This window comes from Protopterus annectens, chromosome 4.part0 (genome assembly GCF_019279795.1).
Source record: "Protopterus annectens isolate FY-2018-M chromosome 4.part0, PAN1.0, whole genome shotgun sequence".
NCBI lineage: Eukaryota > Metazoa > Chordata > Ceratodontiformes > Protopteridae > Protopterus > Protopterus annectens.
In genome coordinates, this window is record NC_056733.1 from 1,627,972,848 (window position 1) to 1,627,985,861 (window position 13,014).

At 38.7% G+C, this 13,014-nt stretch overlaps 1 protein-coding gene across 1 annotated transcript in view; it reads right to left on the minus strand.

The window, feature by feature from the left end:
• ATOX1 (antioxidant 1 copper chaperone) overlaps positions 1-5,721 on the minus strand; it is a 414,888-nt gene extending 409,167 nt beyond the window's left edge. Inside the window, exon 1 of the mRNA XM_044069417.1 lies at positions 5,553-5,721. Within this exon, the coding sequence (XP_043925352.1) occupies positions 5,553-5,558 (6 nt within the window). The 5' untranslated portion in view covers positions 5,559-5,721. The remainder of the gene's footprint in view (positions 1-5,552) is intronic.
• Between the last annotated feature and the right edge of the window lie 7,293 nt (positions 5,722-13,014).

Consider the following 13,014-nt stretch of genomic DNA (forward strand, 5'->3'; position numbering starts at 1 on the left):
TGTGCCTCCTGGTACTCTCTGATATGATCCAGGAGGCACAGGAACAAGTCATTGCTTTGCCGGCCATACTTTTCACGCCAAATGAATTCATCCAGGTGGCTGTCCACCATATGTCTTAGTGTCCCGTTCATTTGCTTCAGCTGCTTTTTACAACGCAACCACATCCCCTCAACTGCATTAGTGTGTGCACCTGTTGTAGGGTCTGCAAAGTTTTTACTGTGATTCACAGTGAGGTGAGTATATTGCATTGCCGACAGTTGAGAAATTCCCCTATATGCAGCCCACTCGTCGGACACAATCACAGAACCAGGCAACACATGCTTCCTTATGATTGGGAGTAAGGTAGCCGCATCTCGTCGCTCAACAAATGTAAGGAAGCCACATCTAGTTGAACAGTCATATATACCAAAGACCCAACGGTCCATTTTGCCCAAGACTCGTCCGCGATTATATTTAGCCTTCACAAGGAGGCATTCATCTATTTGGACTTCAACACCTGGACCACCTAGTAGAAGGGGGTCCTGCAGAAGTGTCCAGCTGCACACATCTCAAAGAAACTGATACCAATCCACCAACGTCGTCGTGGATACTGTCAAGTGTTGCGCTAGCCTACAGATCGGGAGCTTCCTGCACCACCAGTACATGACTTTAAGGATAGTATCGACAGGCAGACGGCTGTGATGGAAAAAGGTTCCACAGAGCATTCCAGCCCTGCTTCTACATTTCCTTCCTGTACATCTCCAGGAGAAGGAAGCACGATGCCGCACCAAGGACGAACGAGACCCACATAGATGGCACCGTTTCTCCGTTGGGACAATTCCGACAGACTGCAGGAATGTAATTGTGGATTTCGGCGAGGAGGTGATGTTGCGCAGTGATGAGTCGTCCATCCTATTCATTTTGCTACGATGAAAAAGCAGCAAAGGTAATGTCGGTGAATTTATAGGTAGTGCAAGACAATGGGACAATTATTATACAATGGAACAATTAATAGTATACAATCAGGTGTTAAACTGCATGTGTGAATTTTACACTTGCGCATCGTTAACGACAGTATAGGTGTGACATGTCAGGGTGTGATATATAATATTAAGTGAAATAACAGACCTTGCATGTAGGTAAAATAGCGTGAGGATCGTGCACTGTTGTTAGTAACTTATTAGTGCATAAACTACTATTTTCATTGGTTAACCGTAACTGTTTTGCGTGACTGTAGTACCGGTACACTTTGTAATATTACAAATCTGTTGTTGCTAGGATGGTACAGTGTTGTTATTAATTATTTATTTATTAAACTTAGCAGTAAAGTAAATAGTACACAAACCGTTACAAAGTCGCGTTAAGACGATGGTGCACTGCTGTTATGCATTGTTAATGTATTAAACTTTTGAGTTGTATGGGGTGCTTGTGCATAAACTACTATTTTCGAGGATGGTGCAGGTTATTATTTAATAATGTATTTACCTTTTCAGTTGTATCTGTTATCGGGTGCTTGTGCCTGATGCGTTATTCTACCAAAAATACTGCAGTGTCAACTTTGGCCCAGGTTCTCTGTACCGGCAGTTTGAGAGCACTAAATCAGTCGTATTTTATTGCAGGAGTAGCTTTAACTGGCTCATGCTTGGAACAGTGGTCAGTAGCCTAGTATACCCCGTTCCTTAAACAGAGATCCTGGCCAGTGTAAAACGGTATATGCTTCTTTAAAGGGTCTAAGTAGAAGCGCACCGATCCGTTACTTTTTATTATAAGCTTGCCTGCTTATCACGCCTCTCGATCCCAGAGTATGTGTTCTCGGGTGCTTGCTTTTAGGGCTTTAACTGGCTCATGCTTTAAACTTTAGTAAATAACGGTATATGCTTCTTTAAAGGGTCTAAGTAGAAGCGCACCGATCCGTTACTTTTTATTAAAAGCTTGCCTGCTTATCACGCCTCCCGATCCCAGTGAATGTATTATTGTATAGTATTATAGTATGTGTTCTCGGGTGCTTGTGCCTGACGCGTTCTTCTACCCCACTGAATGAGTCGTATTTTATTGCTACACCGAGGAGGAATAGCCGTTTCAGAGCGTATATGATGTGTATCATTTGCTTTTAGAGCTTTAACTGGCTCATGCTTTAAACTTTAGTAAATAGTACTATAATAACCATAAAGTACTATTTTGTGCATAAAGTACTGTTTTCGTTTATCTTGCAGATTAGTACCTCGCGGGCGGTACTATAACATCTCCTTGTGAGTTGCATAGTAGACGGGGGGCGTGACGGGGCGGTATTTGCTACTGCGCATCCTGCGAGGTACTAATCTGTAACATAACCTCTTCCAGAATATGTTAGAAGAGTAAAATCTTTCGACAGAATCTGATGGATCTTTACCCTCTTTAGGTACTACAGCTACCACCACTTTTCTTCCAGGCTTCTCCTCCTCTTAAAATACTGTTAAGCAAAACCCTCCGGATCTTTACCAAATTTTTCCCTCCAAGCTTCCAAACCTCCACAGGATCATCATCTATTCCTGGTGACTTTCCTGCAGATTGGTCACAATTTTTATATTTTCTCTTCCTATCCTGTTAATAACTGAACCTCTTCTACCTCCAACCTTAGCATATTTAATTCTTCCATAAACATTTCCATTTGTACCGTTCCTTGGATTTCCATGTTTTATATAGACTATCATAGAATTTCTGAAATATTTCTAATAATTCTACAGATCCCTTGCTACCTTCTTTGCTGTAGGCTCCCTAAGCTTAATGACAAACCCTTTCTACTTTCTGTTGCCCGAGTCGTTGTGCTAAAAGTTTTTGCGCTCTAGATGTATTAGCAAAAAACAGTTGCAGAACAGCAATTTCTAAACTCGTACATATTATCAAGGTAATCCCTTATTTTCCGTTTAGCATTCTGCAGTTGCTCCTCCTCTTGTTCTGTAAGATTCCCCCTATTTTGCAACACTTTAACCTTTGTCAGTCCCTCTAAATCATTCTTGTTACTTATTAACCACATCTCCCTTTCATTTCCACTCTTACTGTTAAACTCCTAAATTTTATCCCACACCCTAGCTATATTTTCAGAAGACAATTCTATCTTCTGTAATAGCGCCTGAATAATTTAAATACCCATTCCTTAAATTCCTCTCTTTTCAAGAGATAGGGGGAAAGCACCAGTGCCTCACTTTTATTTTGTTACTGGCTCATGGTTTGAAATAGTTATCGGGTGCATATCACTATCTTCAATTAAATGCACATGTCCCTGTGAAATGTAATCATCATCTTATCTCTTATCTTTTTTTCTGTATTAATGTGCATATGTTTCGATCATAGTTTATATTTGTCTTTCACTGCAAAATGCAGTGTTCCATAAATATATTCCAGGTAAATCAAGTGAATGCACCTCTGACAAAAATTACATCCAAGACAATGGTATAAGGATGTATGAAATGGTGCAAGGGCCATATATTTTCTTTTTACAAATTTCTTAATAATGGGATTTATTACAAGACTACATTGCATGTATACAAAGATTGTAAACAGAAAATGAATTATAAGACTGGACTGCATTTATACATGCATCTTTTTGCCTTGATTTATCTAAATGTAAGAACATTAAAAACAAATGGAAAGGGCTAGACAAAACTGCTAAATCACTGGAAACAAAGTGTCTGGTTAGTAAACAGCAGTCAGTATTACAAGACGACTTTGTTTAAACTTTGATTCTCTGGCTTTCAAAATAATCTTTGTAATTAGTCACAATGGAAAAAAAAAGCAAAAACCAGACATTCACCAGCAGTACATATACATGAATAGGCTAAAGTTTTCAACCCCAGCAACACCAAAACAAGCCTGGTATGTCTACTGGGTGAGGGGATGGGACGGGACAGGATGATGCTGGTAAACCTGGCATGGATATGGGACACAAGGATCCAGGCCTTTATTAATGAGGTCCAAGGAGACAAAAAAAATCCTGTTTATAACTGCCAGATTTAACATATACAGTCGAAAGGAACTGCAAGCTGAGCACCCCAGCTTTGTGAAAATCAAGAACCCGACATTAAAAGTTCATCTGGTGGCTAAAGTAAGATGGTAAAACAGAATATGTGTAAATATTGTGTACTATGTCAGACAGAATGGCAGATGCCTACACAAGGACCTCTGCATCCAAGCAAATTTCTATGAGAATACTGGAAAAATCAGACAAGTCCATTCATAAGTGGCATGCCCACAACTACTAGCAAACATTTTGTATGGAGATGCAAAAAGTTAGTGATCACACTAACATTACTTGTGTTTACTTGTTACCAAAACATGTAATTGAGTAATGGTACTAATTTCATATCAGAAAAATTCCATCATTTTGTTTAAAAAGTAGAACTGACCACACAAGTGCAGCAGGACATACTGCGACAAACTTATCATAAAGGTAATTTAGGCATTCAAGGCAGGAACGAAAAAATGCTGGAATACAGTGATAGAACTGTACTACAAGGTTCACCTAACTGACCAATTGATTAATTTGGGTTTGTTTGCTGAGGTACCCGAAGTAATCACTGTGTTTTAAAGTATGCAGCAACTATGACTGTGCAAAATACGGTCCATAGGCAATGTCTCTGTGGCTTCCTTCTCAGTCCAGATCTCCACTGCTTTTGATGAATTCACAAAGCTCACTTGAATATCTTCCAGCATTACTGATTTAGCTCGTTAGACTGATTTTTAAAATGCACTGCACTGCTTAGACAAAGTTTTTTTGGGCTCATCTTCTGGGGGGGGGGGGGGGGTGAACCGGCACTGCAAAATTGTGGTAGCATATCCAAAGGCTGTGCGTCATTGGTTGCATACACTACATCACTCTTAAAAACAAAGGATGGTAGGGCACATGTTGTAATACTTAAATTCTGATGTACGCATTACTTGTGATCCGGAGTTCAAAAAGACTTTCAGCTATATTACTTCAAACGCAGGAGGGGACCCTCACCATAGTCAGAAAATCAAAAATTCATCTAAACATTTTTTTAAGTTAGTTTAAATGGTTAAGTGAATCGGCAAGTTGAGTACTTTTCAAATGCTTCGCACAACATTTAAAGCAATGAGCTCGGTTTCGTTTCAATTAAACAATAAGAAACAGTACGCATAACAAATTGTATGTTCATAAAATTTATTAAGATAATTGAAATTTCTGGTTCAAGAGAAGTCACCAAACAATCATATGGTGTCCACTGCGCTACGAAGGATTCCCTAGCAACAATTCCAACCTTCGAAACCACATATTTTTTCACTACTATCCGAGCCTCAGGCTGCAGCCCGTTTTACGCAATCCCAAAAAACGTCAGAGGGAAAACACTTCATTTCGACTATGTAACTAAATAATTTAAATATCCGACTTGCATCTTCTAAACAGTAAGTAATCCTAGCATTCTAATGTCAGTACCTGCTCGGTAACTGTTAATGCTTCATCAGTATAAGGAATAAAGTAAGGGAACATTTTACTTATCCACATCTAAGGCCGTGTGTCGTTATGCTACCTAAGATGAGCTACAAATCAAAAGAAAACTGTTTTACTTAAAACTCACCGGCATGATTTTTTCTGATCTTCGGGTTTGTTTACAGACTAACTTGCTTCAGCTCCCTTGCGTACGTTCCTAATAGTCTACACTAAGCTGCTCCTGTAGCGGATTTGTAATATTTTCCTGATGGGGGCGTGTGCAGCAGATAACTTCCGCTTTACGGTGTGCAGAGCAGGCTACTTTTGTTGAGAATGTCCAGACTTGTGCAATGTTTAATATGCGCACGAGACGCACGATATGAGGGGAAAGGGCGTGCAAAGATAAGTATGTTATAGGGTTACCGCCTGTTCCACCTTGGGTAGCTGCGTCCCCTGGAAAGGAAAAACAAATTAAAAAAAATGGCAAATGTCATGAGATTAAAACGAAACACGTTACATAAATCGGTTAACCTGAAATGGGTGAAATTGAAGTGTATTAACCCACCAGCTGCGCAGTAGCAAGCCCCGCCTGCGAGCATTTTGACTGCTCCGTTAATACACTTCAATTTCGCGAATATTTTTTTATTTTGACCCCCCAAAAAAAAAACGAAGTTCTGCAATTTGCACTGGCCGCTGGGTACGTTTTGTCCTGCAAAAATCGCACTTTCTACAAAAAATTTCCATTTTGGGGCACTTCAAAAGGTGGCAATTCTAATTTTAGTGTGCTCCACAAAACATACATTATGAACTTAAATACACGTAAGCCTTCCATTTCTACAGAAATCGGACCAGAGCGATTTGTTACTTTTATAAATATACACGTTTAAAGTCCTGCCCTGGAATATCTCTTAACTGTACAGATACGGGGCGAAAATCTAGACAGTTTACGAATACGTTTGCTCCGTTCTTCATAAAACTGCTTTTTCTCGCAAATCGTTGAGAGTGGAAGACATTAAATAACGACATACATTATAATATCCTTCAGAAAATGCACGCCAATGCAAAACCTGACATTCTAGGTTTAAAAAGAGATATTTTAAAATGTGTTGCTAATTTAGGGCCTTTGCCCCACCATGTGAGCTCGGTCATCTCCAGCTGAAAAAAATACCAATTTCCAGCGGGGTCTTCAGAACAAAAATGTCCATATGTACTTAGGTGTTACAATGATGTAAACTTAATACGCAACTTGTACATTTGTAAGTGCATACAATTATACACAATAAATATAACAATTGGATCCCACAAGAGAAACATTACGCGCAGATAGCAGGAATCAACTCAACACCGTTTCCACAAGAAGTAGTTGAAAATTTGGTAATTTTAAAGCCATATAAAAGAAGCACGAAAATCACATTATAGAACGCCAGAAAGAAGAGCAGATATAAACACGTAGTAAAGTGATATAGTAAACCTCTAGCTTCTGCAGAAGCATCAAGTAGAACTCGACTTTGCTTCATATCATAACATATAAACTTTTAACAAGCTTGTTAAAACAAGTGTGTATCTTTAACGCTTTAGAATGCATACTGCAAAAACATTCTGCTTCCACACAAACGGAAGTCCACCAAGTTTCTGAGGCGTAAATCCCACCCCCTATGCGTAAAAGTTAAAGATTGACAAGTAATGCACGGCCTTTACGCCGAACGAGATCAAATACTAAAGTTCATATGTGAATACTAAGCTAATGGCCCTAAAGCCTTTACAAGCCTAGCTCGCGGTGTATTAGAACATTACCCCACCGGCGTTTCTGCGCAGAAATGGGCGTAGTGAATGTGATTGGCAGGTGACGGTCGTGTGACGTACCATGACAATCATGTCCGATTGACCGGCATGCAGATTTCAATGAGGAATTATGAATATTCACAATGAATAGTTAGCATGTGAATATACTGAAGTAAATCGTTATTGTTGGGGAGTTATTCTGTTTTATTAAACAGAATCATATCATATCATTAAACAGCGTTACTTCATAGCGGGACAAACTCAGTATTTACAGTGTCAAGAAGTTAAAGTTTTTCTGCTGCAGTCTTCCGGAACCAGAACAACATGTTTTAACCATAGCATTTCTATTTCCCATCCACTCATATAGGTTTTTCTTGAAGAGGACCAATGAGATGCTCTGCTTCACATATATGGGAAGTCTATTCCATAGCATAGGCAGCCTCTGAGTTATGAACCTGTCCCGGCTCCAGCACGTTCTGTTGATTGTGGTAATGAGGTTGAGGTCACTGGAGCGTGTGGTGCGGAGGGACTGTGATTTCTTTAGACGTAGAATTTCTAACAGAACTGGATCAGACATGGCTTTGTATGTCAAGCAAAGATCGTCTCGAAGTAGGGTAGGCGATATGAGACAGAGAATAGTTGGAGTTTTTTGGGTTTGTATTAGAACATTACCCTACCAGATGTACAGTAGCAAGGACTGCCCAAACTCCACCCAGCACTCTTCGCATCAATTTATTTTGAAAACTGTTTTGAATAAACTTGGTAAAACCATCCTCACAAAAATGAGTATGCTAAACTTTGTAATTATTTCAATACAAAGCCTTTTCTCCCTTATTTGCTAGTGCCAGGATTTTCAATTTCCATTGATCAAAAGCTTCATTATATTACGTTAGACTAAATAATTTGGCAGAACGTGTACTTAAAAATGCTATACCGATCCAAACAGATTTTTACCTATTACAACAAACACAGAATATGTTGCACTTATACAAAAGTATTACAGTACTACACTGAAAATTACAATTCTTTAAAGGGGAGGGGACGAACACACACAGTGCTGCATGTATAAAATCTATTACATAGACTTAAAATTCCTGTTCTATAAAGGTGTGGGGTGCGGGTGGCGACCTTTCTGGGAGGTCTTTTTATTGCATTTATTTTCCCCACTGCCTCAGAATATTGCTTGTTGCTTTATCTCCAGAACAAAAATGTTTAAAGGAAGGTGGGGGGTGCCCCCCCCCCGCAAAAGCAATTACTACAAACATTATACCAAAGAAAGGTGGGAGTGCATGGGTTATGGGTATGGACTGCAAAACGGGAACTTGTGGATACTGCATACATACTGCCCTTTTGACCCGCTTCTTACCCTAGAACACATTATGTGGTTAAGTACAAAGTGACAAAGCAAGTCAGACACTCAGGACATGTCGTGCTTCAGACGGTGCACTTATAAATGTAAAAAATGAGGACAAGTTTATTTAATCTCTGTTTTAAATATCGTATACTAAAGGCTGTAGTAACTCTAATTAAAGATAATATAAAAGGCATGAAGCCTGTTAAAAACGGTCAGAAAATGAATATTCACAATTGACATTCACCATGTCATTGTGTAATCTGCATGGCTTGTCACTCAGCCCTGTCAATCATGTAGGCCACGCCCATTCCTGCGCGGAAATTGCGGTGGGGTAATGTTCTAATACAAAGCCGGAGTTTTTTGAGTCTGTCCATATAGGACAAGTGTTTAAGGCCTAGGAAAGTAGGAATCCTGAAAAAATAGTACTCCAATGCCATGGGCATAAACCACAAACATAAAACCTGATTTAAACAAGGAGCACATGACAATATATCATTTACACAAGTTTCATTAATATTTATAACTAGATATGTCTTTCAAGCTGTTAATACAACAAATCTAGACAAAAAAATCTAGACAAAAAAAAAGTCAAAAATAATTGGGGGGGGGGGTACAAAGACCCAAAATAGGGACAAATTTTTACTATTGCTTTTGTAAACTCAGAAAGTTGCTAGAGTAACAGGCTTTGCATTAGCATGCATTTTATTGAAGGATCTGAGGTCTGAAACTCAAAATGGCAGCAACCCCATTATTCCCATTTTGTACCTGGGGTCATACTCATGCATCTTAACTATCCATTTTTTTTGCAGAATGCTCTGTTCTTCATAAAATTTGCAGTTTTGTGGCAAATCATTGAGGACTGAAGTCACAATAATGACAGATGTTTGAATTTCAGACTTCATATCTTTCAGAAAATGCATGTTAAAGAAATCCTGTTATTCTAAAAACTTTCTAAGTTTACAACAGTATTTAAAATTTGTCTAAAATACGTCACTGATTAAGAGATTTTCCCTCAGTTATTTTCGGCTTTGTCCAGATTTCTTTCACTTGAGAGGTATGCATGGGGTCGGGTGTTACTTCAACAGGAGCCACAACTTACAGCTAATGTTTATCACATCACTGGAGGTAAGTCTGAAATTCAAATGTCTGCCATTATTTACTGACTTCAGTTCTCAATGACTTGCCAGAAAATCACAAATGTTATGACAAACAGACCAAAAATACCAGGCAAAAATCTAGACACTCTGCAAAATTATGAACATTTGAGAGGTTTGACAGTCATACAGGGGGACTGCTGACTGTTAACCTCCACCATTTGCTAATTAAGAGTGTATGTCTTTAAGAAGCATGTCAAGGACTGAGCGTGCACGTATAAATACTGGGAACGTGCTATACTCAGTGCTATTTTGAGTGCAGCCAGAGAGTGAGCATGTATGATTGCAGTAGTTAGTTTGTATATAAATTACTTAAGTTAAAGTCAGTAAACTTCTATCATGGTGTGTTTGTATATAATAAAGCTGCTTGAACAGAAGCCATGAAGACTCTTCTATTGTGTCCAAAGTAGAAGAGCAACATGGTCTCAGAATTGGGATTGCAGAGATTGACATTTGGAGCCATGAGGTGCAGAGATCACAGTGAAGGTAACCTAAGAGAAACGAGCACGAGAAAGAGCCAGAAAAGAATCAAAGGAAATGTGAATACGCACAAACTGTTTCATTCATAAAAAAGATCCAACGGAGCATTACAAGGGCATAAACCACATTATTAAGCAAGTGGGAGGCACAAAAGGTTTATTAACTAAGGGAAATGTTTAAAGTAAAGATATTAGATGAAACAATTATCAGAAAAGCAAAACAAGTATGTTTAAGGCAAAACGAGTGTGTTTAAGGCAAACAGGCATGTGTAGAGTAAAATAAGCACAAGAAAAGTACAATGGGCATGAAAAGAGATTAAATGAACAAAACAAATATAATAAGGGCAAAAAGGGCACAGTGAGTGTAAATACAGCAAGGTGACTCCATGTTTTTGGCAAAGTGCTGTGTTTTGGCATAACTACAAATTTGTATTGTATTAAGGGCATAACTAGAGTTATACGAAGTGCCTCAAAGTGTGTAAAAGTGCTTACAGTGTGTGCTTATTACTGTGCATGTATTCTGAAGAGTTTGTGTGCAAAGTGCAACTATTTCATGAAGTGCAGTCAAAGTATATCCGTTTCGAAAAGTTTCTTGTGCTGAGTGTGTCTATTCACAAAGTGCGCCATTACAGAGTGTTTCTTGCACTGTAAAGAATTGCCTAGCAAGGTGCCGCCATTTTGGGGAGATTTCAGTGTGCTGTGTATAGTTATTCGCAAAGTGCAATTACTTTGAAATGTTACTCAGTCAACATTGTGCAGTTATTTGATATGTTTCTTATACTGATAAAAGGTGATTTCTCACAATACAGTAATTTCAAGAATATTACAGTGCCAATGAGACTTATTTTGCAAAGTTCAGTTGCACAGAGGCTTATTGTGCTATTGGGAAAAGTTATAAATAATGGCATAAATTTCTGGCATATGTGTATGTTTTCGTGCTTATTTAAAAGACCCTTCATTGTTTTGTGTTAATATGGCAGATGGATTTTGAAAGCCCTTACCACTTGTATTTGATCAGAATATTGCAGAGAATTGGAGAATATATGAGCAAGAGTATGATATTTTTATATAAGCAGCTTATTCAGATAAAGATGCAAGCACCAAGGCATTCATTTTACTAAACCTAGCTGGGTCAGAGGCCATAGAAAGAGAGCTTTCATTTGTGTATGCACCAGCAATGTATGAGGGAGAAGGTGAAACTCTTCATATTGTTGTACAGGCTGAATCAAGGAAGGATCCTGCATGTCTGAAGCTCAAGTTCAGAGAAATGTGTAACCCCCAGACAAATATTACATTAGAGAGGCATTTGTTTTACACGAGAGATCAGAAACCGGGAAAACATTTGCAGCTTATATAACTGACCTGAGAAACAAAGCCAAAATGTGTCGGTTTGGTGACTTAAAAGACAAGTTAATAAAGGACAGGGTCATGTGTGGTATTTACAGTGCTGCTGTGAGAAAGGTTTTGCTTTGTGACAGTGATTTAATGTTGAGTAAAGCCACTGAGATTTGCCAAATCCATGAGGTGATGGAAAAACACACAATTATGCTTGTGAGTGACAAGAGCATGCTTTCAGCAGGTGTCAGAGCAAATGTAGATAGCATTCAACATGTGGCAAACAGAAGTAGGCCTAAGCACATGGCAGCCAGAGCCCTTGTTGGCTCACCAGGGAAATTACATAGTTTTCCAGCAAGTTCTAAGACTAGTTCAGTTCAAGGAGCATGTTCTTCAGTGCAGTACAAGCATGAATCAGCAAAACCCGAATCCAGCTTTATTGTTAACTGTTGCAATTGTGGTGCCAATCATGAATCTAAAAGAGAGAAATGCTTAACGTTTGGTCAGCAATGTCACAAGTGTAAAAAATGGAACCACTTTCAAAAGTTTTGCAAATCAAGTAAACCCCACACAGTTGTAAAGAAAAGTCACACAAAAAAGCAAGTTGATCAGATAGACTGCAATTCTGCTTTCTGTATAGATAGTGTATCAGTAATTGGTGAGAGAGTTGATGCAGTGCTTTATTAGCAAATACTGAAGTGTTTTGTACAGTCCAGATCAATGGTAAATTCACATAGCTTAAAGTAGACACTGGTTCAAAGTGTAATGTTATGTCAGCAGACACATTTGCTAAAGTTGAGAACTAATGAGCAACTCAATGTGGCCAGTAGTGCAAACCTTGTTGCTTATGGAAGTGAAGAAATTCAAACCGAAGGCTCAGTGATGCTTTCATGTTATTTGGCCAATAACTGTTACAACTTGCTGTTCTATGTAGTACGAAGACCAGTGCAGTCTTTATTGGGTCTCAAAGATAGTTTGAGAATGAATCTGCTTTTTTTTAACAAAGAAGTTCATCACATAAGTGTATCTCCTAGTCCCAATTTTTCTGAAGCCATTTTCTCAGAGTATGCTGATATTTTCGATGACAAATTGGGCAAACTTCCAGTTGTGTATTCCATGAAGTTAGACCCAGAGGTCACTGCAGTAGTCAGACCAACAAGAAGAGTTCCGATAGCTATGCAATATAAAGTTAAGGCTCAGTTGGATAAAATGGTACAGCAAGGTGTAATCTGTCCAGTTACAGAACCAACTGAATGGGTTTCGTCCATGGTAGCAGCTCACAAAAAAGGCTCAGATGAAATCAAAATATATATTGACCCAAGAGATTTGAACAAAGCATTGAAGAGACTGCATCATTCAATACGTACAGTTGAAGAGGTTGCAGCTCTAATACCAAATGCCACTGTTTTATCTGTTTTGGATGCAAAAAGTTCATTTTGGCAAGTGATGCTTGAAGGCAAATACTCATTACTAATCACTTTTGGTACCCCATTTGGCAGATACAGA